This window comes from Acomys minous (genome assembly GCF_964271855.1).
Source record: "Acomys minous genome assembly, chromosome: 1".
NCBI lineage: Eukaryota > Metazoa > Chordata > Mammalia > Rodentia > Muridae > Acomys > Acomys minous.
This window is the reverse complement of record NC_140483.1, coordinates 13,124,447-13,141,590: the sequence shown is the minus strand read 5'-3', so window position 1 is coordinate 13,141,590 and position 17,144 is coordinate 13,124,447. Positions and strand designations below refer to the sequence as shown.

Genomic DNA, 17,144 nt, shown 5'->3' with positions numbered 1-17,144 from the left:
AAGGTGAAGTCCTTGGGCTCAGTGGTGGCTTACAAAGCGTACTTTAGAAACTTATATTTCTTGGCAGAAGGCAAATAAACACCAGGCATAGTGGCCTGATTGAAATCCCAGCTACTTGGGAAGCAGAGGCAGAAGGATTGCCTGAAGCAAAGAGCTTGAGCAACACAGAGCCCTTGTATTTCTGGTAGCTTTTATGTCCTAGTATCCAAAGTTTTTAGAGCTGGATAAAAGAAGTTTCATATGAGGTTTAAATAGTAATTAAACTAATTAAACTTGCAGCATCATTCTTCTAGATTTCACTTTTTTGTTTGTTTGTTTTGTTTTCTGTTTTTCAAGACAGGGTTTCTCTGGCTGTCTTGGAATTCTGTAGACCAGGATGGCCTTGGACTCAAAAGATCCACCTGCCTTTGCCTCCCAAGTGCTTGGATTAAGCGTGTACACCACCACACCCAGCTAGACTACACTTTAAACACAAACAAGTAAGAGTTCACATTTTTGTAGAAAGTAACTTAAGGAATTATTTTAAGTTGACAAGAAAGGTTTGCTTTAACATATACATAGCATTTCTGCTGAAGAATACTGGGAAAGCACAGACACTTTACCTGCTTCCTGTGAATTTAACACTTCTAAGGCATGCATCATGGCACTTGCGAAGACGTTGGCATCCTCTTTGCTGCCAAAGTTGAGACCATACACCTGTCTAGCATCCCGCCATTGGTGGAAAGTCTGTGTAGCTTGATTGTACTTCAGCCCTTTAGGAATGGCACAATTTATCACGACCTAAAAGACAATAATTCATTATAAAGCCAGATAATAACTGGGGGAAGTAGAAGCCAACACAGATCCTCATTGTAGGCATTTATTTAAACTTGTTCCTATTAGACTCTGTCAAGACTAGTTGCAACAGTTGCCTAGGGTTTATAGAAGTCAGTCTGATGGAACGTAAGCTATCTTATGTAAAAGGGCTGCTTAAAAACAGTAAACAAAAGAAAAGCAACACACCTTATTAAATATACTTTAATTTTTGTTGGAAAATTACAAATACAAAAATGGTACATAAGCTGTAAAGGTCCTTTTGACACCTCCTATCCTGAAAGAATATCTCTAGTACTACAAACTTGTTTTATAGGATTTTGTTTTTGATTAAAAACAGAGTCACAGAATCCATGCTGAGAGATGCACCTGCCTTCTTTCCTCAAGTTCACATTTAAGAGTCATCCACTATATGTCCAACCATGGTTTGTTACTTTTCATTGCTTTATGAGATAGTCCTTTGTATAAAATACCAACTTGCCCATTCTAACATTTTTACTGCCCCAAATTTGTGGCTATTACAAATAATGATATGAACATTCTATGAATCATTTCCTGATATACACAGTATATGTTTTTACTGAAAAGGCCCCCACAAGTACAGGGACTAGTACAGGTCTTACACTCCACATAGCTTTCTAAATTTGCCCTATCATTTGCTATTTTGTAGCAATATATAAAAATTTGCTGACTCCATATCCTTTGTAGCATTACCACTGATATGTTGGTCTTTATTTTATAGCAATCCTTGTGGGTTTGAATGTGTGCGTATTTGTATTTTAGTGCGTATTACATTACTCTGATCACTAATGAGGTTCAATACATTTTTAAGTTCTGTAAAAATAAACATTATGTTGTGTTTGCATGACTGGGTTCAGAACAGGGCAAGCATGTCATGACACACGTGTGAAGGTAAAATGACAACTCTGTAGCTTTGGCTCTCTTTCCATCCGAATGCAGGTTCTAGGGATAGAACTCTGGCTGCCAGGCTGCGTGGCAGGTGCCTTTACTCACTTAGCCCCCTTTTTTGTGTGTGTCATTTGCTTCAAGATACATCTTTTGTGAATTCCTGCTTATATTCATTAACAAACCTATGGCCCAGTTTTGTCCTAAGTGATCAATCTTTTCCTTCATATACGATCCCAAAGTAGATATTTATATAACAAATATCTTGCCCCATTTCCGTAACTCGCCTATTCACTATCAGTGACACTGTGAAAAGTTTTACTTTCTCTTATTTCAAATTAGGAAGACTTTTCTCCTTTAATGTTTTTGTATTCTGTTTAAGACTATTTCTCCATTTAGGTTATGAAAACACTACTTCACTTTGTCTTAGAGGGCCTTTAGTACTGTTACCGTTAGCACCTGCATCTCCAGCCCAGCTGAATCGATTTAAGCCTATGGCGTGAGATGGGTTCAAGCTTCCTGTTTGTTTCCCTTCGTCACCAAATGATTCACGTCTATTAACCAAGCTGCAGGCTTCCCTTTTGTCACAAACTGAGGTTTGTCTCACTGGTCAACGTATCTAATATTTCCCCAACTATAGTGTCTTCACCATGGAAAGGTCTCAGCTTTCAGACTTCGTCCTTCTAAACTGTTCCTCATTGTCTTCGCTATTTTTGGTCCTTTGTGTAAAGCTACCATTACACTTTAACTGTCAATTTCCAAATTTAAGATTGTACTAAAGCTAATGGGACAACTTTATCACTGATGTCACAGAGCTATCTGGTACTTCCTGAGCTCTCTGTATTGGTACCTTGGGCACCTATTATTACATTTCTCGGCTTTTTGATAAAATAGTTATTTGTTGTGGTTTAAAAATGTCCTCAATAGGCTCATATTTGAACACTTGGTGTTTGGCAAAGGTGTAGAACTTTTAGAAGGCTGAGCATTTCTAGAGGAGTATGTCACTGGAGACAAGCCTTGAAGATCTACAGCCTGCCTTCGCTTCCTGCTCACTCTGCTTCCCAGCTGGAGACGCAATGGGACCGTTAGATTGCTGCTCCTCCCTCAGGTGGCTTCAGTCAGCATATTTTATTACAGCATCAGCTAAGTGACTAACGCACTATTGGAAACAGTATTGACTAAACGCTTTATTTCCTAAGTCAGATGGAAACCATTTCTAGTAATGACAACACATCTAACTTATTTTGATTCTAACCTATTACTAACCCAAGATTTATTAATTATAACATCTTGCTAATCCTCATGACTTATGTTCATGCTTTCTCCCTTCAAATACATAATCTTTGTACATTTTATTTCTTTTTTCCTTCCTATATCTACTGGAAAACAACAATATTAAAAAGATGTGGCCAGCCGGGCGGTGGTGGCGCACGCCTTTAATCCCAGCACTCGGGAGGCAGAGGCAGGTGGATCGCTGTGAGTTCGAGGCCAGCCTGGTCTACAAAGGGAGTCCAGGACAGCCAAGGCTACAACAGAGAAACCCTGTCTCGAGGGAAAAAAAAAAAAAAAAAGATGTGGCCAAAGGCTGGGTGTGGTGGCACACGCCTTCAATCCCAGCACTCGGGAGGCAGAGGCCTAGTCTACAAAGAGAGTTCTAAGACAGCCAGGGCTACCCACAGAGAAATCCTGTCTTGAAAAAAAAGAAAAGAAGGTTCAACAGGGGGCTGGAGGCTGTGAAGACTACTGGCTGCTCTTCTAGGCAACTGGGATTCAGTTCCTCGCGTCCACACAGTAGCTTACCATCATCCAGCACCAGAGAGTCTGATGTCATTTGATTCAGACATGCAAGCAGGCAAAATTCATACACACAAGGGGGGCGGGGGGAAGAAATGTTCAACAATTTTTACAAGGTTTTGTCCCACAGTTTTCATTTTGTTCTCCATAGCAGCACCATGGGCAGTATGTGACATGTCTCTAACTTAAAGGAGCACTCTGCAGGAGGACTGCTGGAGAGAAAGCAGACGCATTGCTCAGTTCCTGACAGGCAGTGATTGAGTGGGGTTTTTGTTAGAGAAACAGGAGAGGAGACTCGTGCTCCATAACACAGTGAGGAAACTGGAGCACAGAAGAAAAGCAGAGGCTAGGGAGGAGGAAGAGGACACACAACAAAGGCAAGAGGTGAACTCATTCCTGTAGACTAACCCAGAACTATGGAACCTTCTCACCAGAGAAGCACTGATTTTTGTTGTTTGTTTTGTTTTTTTGAGATAGGGTTTCTCTGTGTAGCCTTGGCTGTCCTGGACTCACTCTGTAGACCAGGCTGGCCTGGAACTCAGAGATGCGCCTGCCTCTGCCTCCCAAGTGCTGGGATTAAAGGCGTGTGCCACTACCACTCAGCAAAGCACTGCATTTTTAACTGGGTGCCCTAAGAGTTCCACTGCTCTGTAATCTATGTTAGTCAGTAAGTTATGTAAGGAAACTGCAGTTTCTATATCCCAGGGAAACTCCTAAGTCTCTTCAGACAAAAAGAAGATTTTCTGTCTTCTTATGAGATGTAGCCTGAGCCCCAATTTTTGTTTAAGTACCAGTTTCAATGCCCATTCCCTATACATATGCATGACTATTATAAATCCCTCACTATCACCAGTTGACAAACCAATTTAAAATCCAGGGTTCCTGCAGCATCTGTTTACATTACACTTACTGGAAAATTATAGATCTAACTTTCTTTTAGCAACAACTCACAGGGCACCAGACAGAATCTAGCTATATTTTCCCTGCACTTTGTAGCAGAATGGTTTTAAACATTAGTTAGATTACAACTTTGGAAAACACTTTTCCAAAGGTACTTAGTAAGTCTCCAAACTGTAAAAGTTCCTGCTACTAGTATACAGTGAACTGTAAGGCCTGATTACCTCTCCCTCTGCCTACAGCTCCTAATCTGGATTTGACAGGGACTAAGTAAGGCATCAAGTTATCAGACAACCTACTTAACTTTCTTGAAATGTGCAATAGGGATTACTAAAGCTTGGCTGTCACCTTAGATATGAACTAGAAAGAAAAGCCCAATTATTCCAGCAACACTAATGGCTACCACTTTTTTTATCATCACTTATGAATTTGACAATACCTTCTGAAGCCATTTATACTTTCAAGTCATTTCTCTGGCCTCATAAACTATACCTTTGACCAATAGGTAGGTAGGTAAGTAGACAGACAAATGAATCCTACGAGCATACAATGTGCTCCTTACATTATACTTCCTAGGTGTCTATTCTGAATTTAGATTACAGACACTGGCTGGTTGGATGGCCAGATATGACAATCTAATGAAGCTGAAAAAACTCCTGCTCAGTGAGGCTTGGCAGATATTATTTTGAACTCCAGATCCTACAAAGCACCAAGAGAAAACAGACTCCCAAGCACTGTCCTCTCATCTCCACATGTTTGCTCCCACATGTGCAAGTCTGCACACATACACATGCACGCATTCACAAACACAACTATAAAGGATTTTAGCAGACCCTTACCTGATGGTCTTGAATCTTTCTGCCCACCACTCTGAATGTGTTGTTGCCTGTATGGTGATAGATATGTACTCTGCTGAACCCAGTTGAGCCACCGGCTGGCACCCACTTCTTATTGGCATCATCGTAAACCATCACAGCAGCTCTTGCCTGGCAGATACTCTGTTCACTGTAGAAAATAAAAATCAAACGAGATATTTAAAATATGCTAGGTATGCCCAAGAGGCATGAGCTAGGGTTAGCCAATGTGGTGTCAGTTAACAATCAACAGGGAAAGATAAAAGCAAAGCATAATAAAGGGAAGGTGTGGGATCCATACAAATACAAAACCATAAGTATTTTATTCTAAATGCATCTAGTTTATTATCAAGTTGAATATATCTATTAATACAACTATAAATTAATCACCTAATACTTGTTTAAGTATATGATGGTGACCCATCTGAGATTATTTTCTCCTTGCTGACAAAATTACTTTTATAATCAGGATCACTTCAAGGTCTCTAACAAATTTAGACAAAGCAGTATCTGTTCTTCAAAACAGGAAGATGAAGGCCAGGCGCGGTGGCGCACACCTTTTATCCCAGCACTCAGGGAGGCAGAGACAGGTAGATCGCTGCGTTCGAGGCTAGTCTAGTCTACAAAGCGAGTCCAGGACAGGCAAGGCTACACAGAGAAACCCTGTCTTGAGCCACACACCAATCCCGAAAGGGAAAAACAAAACAAAACAAAACCCAAGGAGATGAAACGAATAATCAGTGGCTGACAACATGACTAACTCTCTTTATTCCTTCTTGTCAAGTGAATATCCCACACATGAACATCTTTCCCCCATTTCCTTTAAAGTGTAAGAATAAGGGGCTTCAGAGAAAGCTCAGGGTTAAGAAAGCTTACTGCCCTGCAGAGACCCCAACTGAGGCCCAGCACCCAGGCTGGACAGCCCACAACCACCTGCAACTTCAGCTCTAAGAGACTGGATGCCTCTGGCTTCCACAGATATCTACACTCACATGCACACACCCACAAACACACATCACTAAAAATAAAAGTTTAAGACTAAAAGATGATTTCTAAGGATCCTACTACATTTAAAATCCTCTTCTCCACAGATAAATACTAAAAAAAGTTGAATACCAGAGTTTTGGGCTGCCATCTGTCCCAATTACTTGCTACTAAGTAATACTGAGGCATACAAATAAAACAGAGATGAGGTCAATTTCTTTCTGAAAATTTTCAAACAGACACACAGCTAACTACAAACCCAATTAAATGCAGCTTCTAGAGCACTAGCTCTCAACCTGTGGGTCATCACCCTGTATCAGGTCTCCTGTATGTTTCCTACCAGCAGCAAAATTACAGTTATGAAGTAGCACTGAAATAATTTTATGGTGGTGGCGGGGTCATCACACACGAGGGAGGCTGAGAACCACTCCTCTGGAGGGATATAAGCCTACTTTTGAGCGGTTAATACAGACGCTCCTAAATAGTTCATGCTCTCCCCATCCCATTTGTCATGAAGGACATGTTCAGTCTACCAATTTCTGCCTCCAGAGATTTTGGACAATATACTATGTGGTTTTTCCAAAACACCCTCTGAAATAGTTACGTCAGCCTTGCTATGCTTCTCTCAAGCAAAGCTTCGCAGGAGGATGCTGTGTGTGCCCTGATAACAAGATCATGGGAAACCTAAAGAAATCACTGCGCTGAATAATCAATTTGCTTCAGAGAGATCAGTTGTTTTAACGTTCCATTACGAGAATTACACAAAACCTAAGTGGTAAGCAACAATGGTATAGTGAGTCCTTTGGTGCTGTCTCAAATTACTTTCATGCTGCCTAGAAATTTTCTGAGAATAGAAACAAGTCAATGACTAAAGCCAGAATTATTTTTTAAAAGCATTATTTAAAGGTATTTGTCAGCGCAGTTGAAGACTTACTCACAACAGAAACACAAACTATGTGACAACTTTAAGTATAAGAAAGGTGACTGAAATAAGCAAAGACCAGTGCTTCCTACCACTTACAGCTGCAGAAACAAACTGACTATGAGATGCAAAACAAAAACCTGAAAATTAATGCAAAACTATCTTCCAGTGTTCAAAATGAGTACTAGCAAGGAAAAGCAACACACACTATTACTCCTTGCACTTAGGAAGCATCGGTAGACAAATCTCTGTGGGTGCAAGGCCAGCCAGGGCTATAAAAGAAAACCTCATCTTTAAAAATGGCATTTCAGGAGGCCATGAGAGCCTTGTACACACCTGTGCTCCTAGAATCTCATGGGGGAATCTAAGACTAAGCTGGGAAACTCACAGAGGCTCAAGGACCAGCCAGAGCTCATCTGTCAACTCTGATGTGGTGCACAGACTAAACCGGTGACAGTCAAGCCGTTTAACTTCATGAACCTACACATTTAAAAAGCAGACTGGATGAATCAATACAGAACAGGATGTCAATATTTTGGTCTATTAGCATTTTGGGTGGATAAAAAACTGTAAGGGAAAGACCATCCAACTTGTTAAAAATAAGGGTTTTTTTTGTTTTGTTTTGTTTGTTGAGACAGGGTTTCTCTGTGTAGACCTAGCTGTTCTGGAACTCACTCTGTACATCAGGCTGGCCTCAAACTCACAGAAATCTGCTTGCTGGGTTTAAAGACATGTGCCACTACCGCCTGGCTAAGGATTTTTTGGAAACAGAAAAATAGGTATAGAAGAGATGAATAGATGACTCAGTGGGTAAGAGCACTGGCTGCTCTTCCTGAGGATCCTGATTCAATTCTCAGTACGTGCAAGGTGGCTCTTTAACTATCTCAGGGAATCCGATGCCTTCTTCTGGCCCCTGCAAGTACTAGATACATATGTGGTGCACATAAATACAAGGCAAAACACCATATACATAGGCAAAACACCTATACACATTATAAAACAACTAAAATAATCAAACATAGTAACTTTAGTTTTCCAGACATTATCTATGTTTGTATTTTTCATCCTGTTTTGTTCTATTACAGTAACAAAGACCTGCTTTAAATAAGATGGCACTGTCAGGTATGGTAGTCCGTATTTGTAATCCCAACACTCAGGATGCTGAGTACAGGAAGATCCAAAGCTCAAAGCCAGCTTGGTTATAGAGAAAAACATAGCTAATTATGGCTGTTCTCAGCTGCACAGAAAAGTATTGCTGGTATATATCCAAGAACAGAGCAACGCGTCTTTATATGCACCATGGCAAGTCTCAAAATAAAAACTTGTCAAAATCTTCGTATTTCTGAATCAGTGAAACAATTATGAAAAAAAATAAATGAGTAATCTACTGAACTGCAGTTTTGTGAAGATTAAATACTAAATAGCCATAAACAAAACCCACATTCTTATGATGCAATGTAGCCAGTGTACAGATTTAATTATACTTCATGTTCCTAATGTTAATTTTGGTATTTTTCAGTGACATACAGCATTAAAACACTAAAACTAGCTGGCTCACTGCCCCTCCCCCAAAGTGTAATGAAACACAATATTATTTAAGTAGTTTTGTAGCTTGGTTAGTAAATTCATTTCTGAATACAGTCAAATTCCCTGAACAAGTAGGTATATAATGGTAGAGAATGTTCACAAAAAATAGGTACCAGTAAGTGCAATGTTCCATTTTATTTAAGGAAAAAACAATGTATTCTTGTACATACTATGTAGTGATGATGTAGCAATCTTTAATACACAGCATTTCCCTTTCAAAGACACCGTTTACTAATCACACGTCAAAGGAAGCATAAAGTGCCTCATGCACAGCAGGCACTTTTTAAATGCTGTTCAGTGAATAAATGCACCTAACAAAACTTGACTTGTTAAAAACCAGAATCAAATACTTTTCCTTATATTAAGTCTTCCTAGGGTCACCAAAATCATCATTAATTACTTCCTTTTTCCGTCCCCTAGCGAGAGTCTCTGGGGAGGGAACACTTGAGCCATAGGAAAGAGATCGGAAAAATATTGGAGGGCTTTAAGTAGCACACAACTTACATTTGTAAAGCCATGACTCTAGCTACCACAAACTAAAGCGACTGTGGAAGGTGATGTGGAAATTAAGGATAGAAGCAAGAATAGCAGACTAGAAAACAGGAGAGGAACACATGGGATGTTTGAAGTATAACACAATGGATAAAAACTATGAACATAACCAGCAGGTTACTAATGTTTCCACTAAAAAAAAAAAAAAAAGTTTTGACCTGGGTTCCTGTACTAGGTTCCAAACGACCAGCTCACACCAAAATGGGTTCGTGGTAAATGCCACACAATCGAATGAAGCTTTAAGCAGATGGATCCTGAAACAGAGCAGTTAAGTTTCTCTGCCTGCCTGCCTACACACACACACACACACACACACACACACACACACACACACACACACACACACACACACATATCTACCGCTCAGGAGCTCACTCTTGAACCGAGTACATAAAAGCCAAGTAGATATACGAGATGGTATGTTTGTTAATTTTTTATATCCGCCCTCCACCAAAAGACACTGACCACTCAAGACTCCTGAAAGGAAGTGCAGAAGAGGTGCTAACAGTCCCCTTTGTGGTCTCCTGCCTTCCTCATGAAGCACAAAGGAAGGACTGGACAAAATTCTCATTGGACTTTGCTCCTGATTCCTCAAATCACTTCTCCTTCAATTTCACAGGTTTCCAAACCCACGGTTACTTTGTACCATGTAAGTGACCTTTGGGGCTTTCTCTAACTTTAAAATTTCTGTCTACAGATGCAATAAGTGGTATCACAACTGAGAGACTGAACTCTGGCTTTTCAAATAAGGAAGAACTTAGGTTCTGAACCCTCCTCCCCATCCCCAGCTCTCTGAAATAGTAATCACTGGCTATCTGACAAGGGAATATCAGGACCAGAGCCATAACTTAAGTGGTAGGTAGGCAGCACTGCGGAGCCATTTGATGACTCACCTACACAGAAAGAAAAGACTGGTAGGATCCCAACCCTGTACCTGACTGCCTCCTCTAACAGATTCAAGAGATAACATAAAACAGAACCCCTGCCCCTCCAAGATAGGGTCTCTGGTTGTCCTGGAACTCACTACATAGACCATACTGGCCTTGAACACACAGTGAGCATGACAGCTTCTTCCTACCAATATGCTGTTCACATGCTAAAAGAGACTAAACGACTCATAGGATGAGAAGCACCAAACATACAAAGGGCATACTAAGAGGTAGTCAAACAGTGGTTAGCACAAGGGGGTACTAACATGGAGGGACGCCTCAGAGGAAATCAATCCTATTATCACTTTGATCATGGACTTCCTCTCTCTAGAACTCTGAGGAAGTAGAATTTCTGTTCAAGCCAAATAATAATAATAAAATAAAAAGTAAACTTTAAGGCATAAAACATTTTTAAGGATACCAAAATTTATTTCCACTAACCAAATATAAATATTAGTAGACTCATAATAAGGCTTCGCTCGTGACAAACATTTATGAAATATTAAACAACATTTCTCCTTTGCTATTCCATTAAAATATATTTGTGAACCAGATGGTAGTGACCCATGCCTTTAATCCCAGCATTTGGGAGGCAGAGGTAGGTGGACTTCTCTGAGTTCAAGGCCAGCCTAGTCAACAGAGTGAGTTTCAAGACAGCCAAAGCTACAACAAAACCCTGTCTTGAAAAGACAACAACAAGGGCCTGGAGAGATGGCTCAGCTGTTAAGAGCACTGACTGCTCTTCCAGTGGTCCTGAGTTCAATTCCCAGCAACCACATGGTGGATCACAACCATCTATAATGTGATCTGATGCATACTGTATACATAATAAATAAATCTAAAAAAAAAAAAGAAAAACCAAAACCAAACAAACTTGTTAAAGATGGGAGAAATTCTTACTAACAGGTTCTTCTATCATGGTTCAGTGAAGAAAATAGCAAAAACATTATGAATGAATGACTGGCAAACAAAACAGCAGATAAAAATAGTGGCAGCAAACATTTTCTTTTTCTTGCAAAGCAATAAAACCATCTGAGATGTAGACACTGCAAATATGTAGACAGGCAAGATACATCGTATCATTCATCACTTTCACAAAAGCAGTATTATTAGTTTTTTAAGAGGTAAAATATCAATGTCTGTATACTAAGCTCTTTATCCCACAGTATCCAATATACAAACAAAATGCAAACACAACCAGGTGTAACAATCCATTCACAGTCAAGAGAAAATGGCAGTGCATTTAAAGTAAAATAGTGAGTTTTTGAGAATATTTTGGTAAATCCACCTTTCAGGATCAAAAAAAAAAAATCCCTTTACCAATTCTCTTTTCTTATAATTGATAGGTAGAAAGAAGGAACTTACTAAATATAATCATGTTTTCAGGAATGTTGGAAGTCAAGCTTTAAAACGATTTTAGGTGGAGAATACAGCTTAGCTGAAGTGCTGACATGGTATGAACTAGAGTCCAAGGCTAGCCTAGGCTACATGAAACTCTGATTATAATAATAGCTTATAAAAGTATTTTGTCTATTTTTTTTTTGAAACAGGGTTTTACCATGTAGCCCCCAGGTGTTTCTCCAGACTCTGCCTCCCAACTGCCTGGATTAGTAGCCTGTATCATCATACCTACCTGAAACCGTTCTTTTCTTTTCTAAAGATTGATTGATTGATTGATTATGTATACAGTGCTCTGCCTACATGTATACCTGCAGGCCAGAAGAGGGCATCAGATCACATTAAAGATAGTTGTGAGCCATCATGTGGTTGCTGGGAATTGGACTCAGGACCTCTGGAACAACTGTCAAGTGCTCTTAACTGATGAGCCATCTCTCCAGCCCCCCCCCCCCTTTTAATTAATTTATTCACTTTGCATCCCAATCATACATAGCCCATTCCCTCCTTTCCACTCAGTCTTACCCTCCCTCCCTCTTCCTCGTGTACCCCCTTCCCCTCAACCTCAGAAGAGGAGCCGCCCCTTACCCACCCATCCCAGCACAAGTTGTATCAGGACTGAGTGCATCCTCTACCATGGTGGCCTGGCAAGGGGGCCCCCACCAGAAGTGATAAAAAAACATGCAACAGAGTCCTTGTCAGAGACAGCCCTGTTCCCCTTACTAGGGGCTGCTCATCTGGTACATATGTGTAGGGGACCTAGGTCCAGTTCACACATGGTCCCTTGGATAGTGTTGCAGTCTCTGCAAGGCCCCCTGAGCTCAGGTTAGTTGGCTCTATTGGTCTTTTTGTGGAGCTTCCGTTCCCTCTGAGTTCTTCATGGTACTCAATTAAGTACCGTAATAAGTTCCATAAAATTCAGTAACTGTGAGTCAATAAAGAGAACCGTCTACTCTCAACAACACGCCCAGAGAGAGAATGTAGTAATGCATGTTCCTAGAGCCATGACCATGGAGAAACTGGGGTGGAATTTCTAAGGGCTCATGGAGAGAAAATGAAAACATATTGGAAGGAGGAAGAAAGTATTAACTAACTAGTAAGACTGAAAATGAACAGAGTTGGCAATGGCTTCACGTGTGCAACTGTGTCTGGGAACATACTGAGGAAGATTTGACCTGCTCCCAGAGAATAAGCCCCTCAGATGCGGAAGACTGAAAAAAAAAAAAGCAGATCTTTTTCTGGGGGAAAAAAAAAGCACTTAAAAAAAATTGCTGTGGCAAAATACATAGCAACCAGAAAGACTTTTCTTACTCATGATTTGCCACGTCCATTACCAGTCCATTACCATGGGAAAGCACAGAGCAGGGCCATACTGTCTGAGGCAGTGGAAGCTGTTGGCGTGCCTGCTTCACTCTTTGTGGATCAGGGAGCAAGGAAAACAAAAATACTCATTTAGCTTTCCTGTTTTTTTTTTTTTTCTTTTTTCCCATTCATTCAGTCTGAGCCTCTCAAAAGGGGCTGGACCATGAGGACTCTTTACCATTGGTTTAGTACAGCCGTGGATCCACACGTCGAAGGCATTAGTCTAAAGTGTTTATGAGAACCCCGAGGTGGAGCAGAATTGGAGGAAATAGTCACTGCAGGTTGCCTTTAAAGAGGGCATGTGTATTTTCGTGGCCTGGCCTGTCTCAGCCTCCTGTTGGTCACAAAATAAGTAATTTTTCACACTACATGCTTCCACAATGATGCCCTGCCCCACCGTGCTCTGGCCCAGAACCAGTGGAGCTAGGTGATCTTAGAATTACACCTCTAAAATATAAACTTAGATTAAAACTCTAAAAGATAAAATATTTTAGGTTGGTTGTGCCAGGTATTTTGTCAGTTAGACGGAGATGGCCACCTATCATTTTCAAAGATATTTTCACCAATTCATCATTAAAAAAAAAATAGTGGCTAGAAAATTAAGAAACATTTCAACTACAGAAGAACCTGAATAAATGAAAACAAAACAAAAATTAGTATGAACACAAAATAAAACAAAGTATATGACTCATTACTTCTACTACCCTAACTAAAGACCTACGTATTACTGAACATTTGTATTAAGTGGTATAAAGATGAGGAGGAGGTCAGATCCCCTGTGACTGGAATTGTGAGCTACCTGACACGGATGCTGGCCATCGAACCCAGATCTTCTACAAGAGCAGCAAGTGCTCTTAACCACTGAGCCATCTTTCCAGGCCTCACAGCTAGCTCCCCCCCCCCCCCCCCCCGCCGCCTTCCTTCCTTCCTTTCTTTCTTTCCTTTCTTTAAATACAGCCCAAATCTACTTGCCTAGGAATGATACCATCCACAGAGGACTTTATCTAACAATCAAGACGATTTCCCACAGATATTGCCACAGGCTGTGTTGACCGAGGTAATTCTTCAGCTGAGTTCTCATACAGCTCTAGGTTGGATCCAACACAATAAAAAGTAACTGGCACATAGAGCAATATAAGTTATACTGGCATTTTAAAGCAAAAACTGTAACATCTTACAGGGGTTCAAAGTATTCAGATGAACTATAGGCAAGGCAGCTACAAAAATAGACAGGAATAAACCCATGTATTGCAAAGACTTGCAAGGTTAATATTTTATGTGAAGTGCTTAGAGCATCAACTTCAAGCAAATGGTAAAAAAAAAAAAAATTAAGATGCATATCTGTAACTACTGTAACGATTGCTGGGGGAGGGTGCAAAGCGATATAGCTTTACAAAGCCAACAGACCACATAGAATTCTAAACCTTCTAAAATGTATGCATGAAGAGTAAGATGTTACAGAACTAAGCGCACACCTACCCTCTGAGCTTTCGATTCCAATGCTAAGCAGTATTACCCAAACTTGGCGAGAGGCCAGGTACATAACAGGAAAATGGATACGCTGGCACATTTATACGTTCCTTTATTACTGAGCAAGAAAAGCAAAGTAACTGGCAACTGCAAAGATAAGCAGTAAAAGTATGCTGTGAAGGAAGCCTTATACAAGAGCATATATTTTTAATACCATCCATTAAGTTCTTGCAGAGAAAAAAGCTAAATCTTTAGTGGAAATTATCCAAAATAAAGACAAAATCTCACTATGCATCACTAGCTGACCTGAAACTTGCTATGTAGAGCAAGTGGGCCTTGAACTCCAGAGATTTACCTTCTTCCGTCCCCCTAGTCCTGGTATTAAAGGTGTGCACTACCACACTTTGAAGAACAGCAACTTTCAGTGGAAGGGGAAATTAAAGCAAAGAATAACAAGGGAGAAGGTTTTGGTACATTTTGCCATCACCCCAAAACACACTTTTGCCTCAAAAGAAATGTGACTTACATGTATGTATCTTACAGTGTGTATGTGTGGGTCCACATGCTTGCATGTGCCACAAAAGTTAAAATATGCAGGCATTAAGACTTAGTAAACGACATATGATATACATAGGAAACCATATAGGTGACTATTTTCTTTAAGTGCACACAGAGAAAAAAACGAATGGACAGACAGATATGTAATAAAGCAAATATAAAATATTTCATTCTTTAGAATGGCTATTCTTAATGTATGAAGGCTCATTAAGGTCTGGTAAATTTTGATGTGTGATATCTGTTTTGTTTGCAAGATTTTCTAATAATAAAATTTATGAAAAATAAAGTGGTATTTGTTACCATCTTCCCCAAGCAGCAAGATTAAATATTTACTGGATATTCTACAATGTGGGTATGTCGCTGCACAATACCTCAACTATGCTATGTGTTGAGAATGTTCATGATAAAATGTTGGGAAGAAATCTACGAGGTGTTGCTACTATGCAGCTTTCTCTCTAAAAACACCTAAGACCTCACAGGTACAACGATGGTTAGCTCTGAATGTCAGCCTGACACAACCACCTACAGTCATGTGGGAAGAGTCTCAACTTTTGGAAGTGCTAGATCAGGTTGCATGTGGTGGGGTGGGTGTGGGAGGCGGGGAGCGTCTTCATTGCTAATTGATGTGTAAGGACCTGCTCTCAGTGTGGACCCTTTCATAGGCAGGTCCTGGGCTGTGTGAGAGTAAAGAAAGTGAGATGAGGACTGAGCCGGCAGCCTGGGACCACCTGCTTATGGGGACAGTGGATGAGACATGATGGGCTGCTTGAATTCCTGCCTTGATTTCCCCTAAATATGGACCGGAACTGGAACCATAAGCCAAACAAACCCTCTCCTTCCCTATCTTGCCTTTGCTTAGGACATTTGTCAAAACAGACATAAAACTGGAATAGTTACAATAAAAAATGACAAAGTAATTGTATATATTCATTTTCATAAAACAAAAGACCAAGGACAGGCGTGTCTCATATTTTTAAAAGATTTATTTATTTATTTACTATGTATACAGGTCTTCTTATAGATGATTGTGAGCCAACATGTGGTTGCTGGGAATTGAACTCATGACCTTTGGAAGAGCAGTCAGTGCTCTTAACCTCTGAGCCATCTCTCCAGCCCATGTCTCATTTCTTATATTTAGTCAAATAAGAATTTTAAACTGAGGGACAGTAAGATGACTCAGTGGGTAAAGGTGCTTGCTCTATAAGTCTGGAGAATGGAGCCTGACCCCTTAAACCTATACTAAAGGAAAGCTCAAACTCCAGAAAGTTGTCCATTAGCCACCACAAGTACAGTGATATATAGCCCGCATGTTTACAAACACACAAAGTTTAACTGATGGAGAAACAATAAAGATGGAAGTGATCAATATTTGGTTGGCAGTCTGCTCACTAATGGTTCCCATTAAAGCCCAAAGACACACACCATCAAGGCTTTAGCACAGCCACAGTCAAGGTTTCAACCAACACCTGCAGCATTCAGTACCAACTCTAGTTTTCTCCTGTGCTCAAAAGCTACAGACAGCTACTTGCTGTGTATTTATACACAAATAATTATGAGGCATAAGGCATTTTCCTCCTTTACCCTAATTGCTCCTTTCTCCCAATTTTCCTTCCCAAATGAACATGCCCACATTTCTTCCCCAGATAGAAACCTAAGTTTTCTACACTGCTCCTGTGCAGTTATCTCTCGTCAGTCGGAAGCACCCACTGATCTCCTGTACTGTATCCTGCCTCTATGTAGTCCCACTGCCACCATTTTAGTGTAACAGTCTTCCCTGGATTACTATAGAAGTTCACAAACAGCCTTCTACCCTCCAGCATCTTTCTGCAGGCCTATAGGCCACACTTCCCAAATAAGGATAAGTATCTTTTTTTGTTTTTCAAGCAGTTTTATTGTTATTTTTGTGTATCTGCTGTGTTTATGTATATGCTGGTATTTACAGAGGCTAAAAGGGCATCCGATCCCCTAGAAGCAGAGCTACAGATGGTTTTGAGCTGTGTCCAACATGGGTTCTGGGAGAGCAGGAAGCACTCTTAACCCCTAACCCCAGGTTAAGCATTACACAGAGCATACAATGCCTTTCTATTTCTGCAGAGAAGAATCTAGTACTAATATCTTATA

The 17,144-nt window shown here is 40.3% G+C and overlaps 1 protein-coding gene across 13 annotated transcripts in view; it reads right to left on the bottom strand.

The window, feature by feature from the left end:
* ENAH (ENAH actin regulator) overlaps window positions 1-17,144 on the bottom strand; it is a 108,673-nt gene that overhangs the window by 50,382 nt on the left and 41,147 nt on the right. For all 13 annotated transcript variants that reach the window (XM_084791343.1, XM_084791345.1, XM_084791336.1 and 10 more), the window contains exons 2-3: window positions 5,250-5,415; window positions 603-780 (exon numbers count right to left, since the gene is read on the bottom strand). In XM_084791343.1, coding sequence (XP_084647469.1) covers window positions 603-780; window positions 5,250-5,415 — 344 coding nt within the window. The remainder of the gene's footprint in view (window positions 1-602; window positions 781-5,249; window positions 5,416-17,144) is intronic.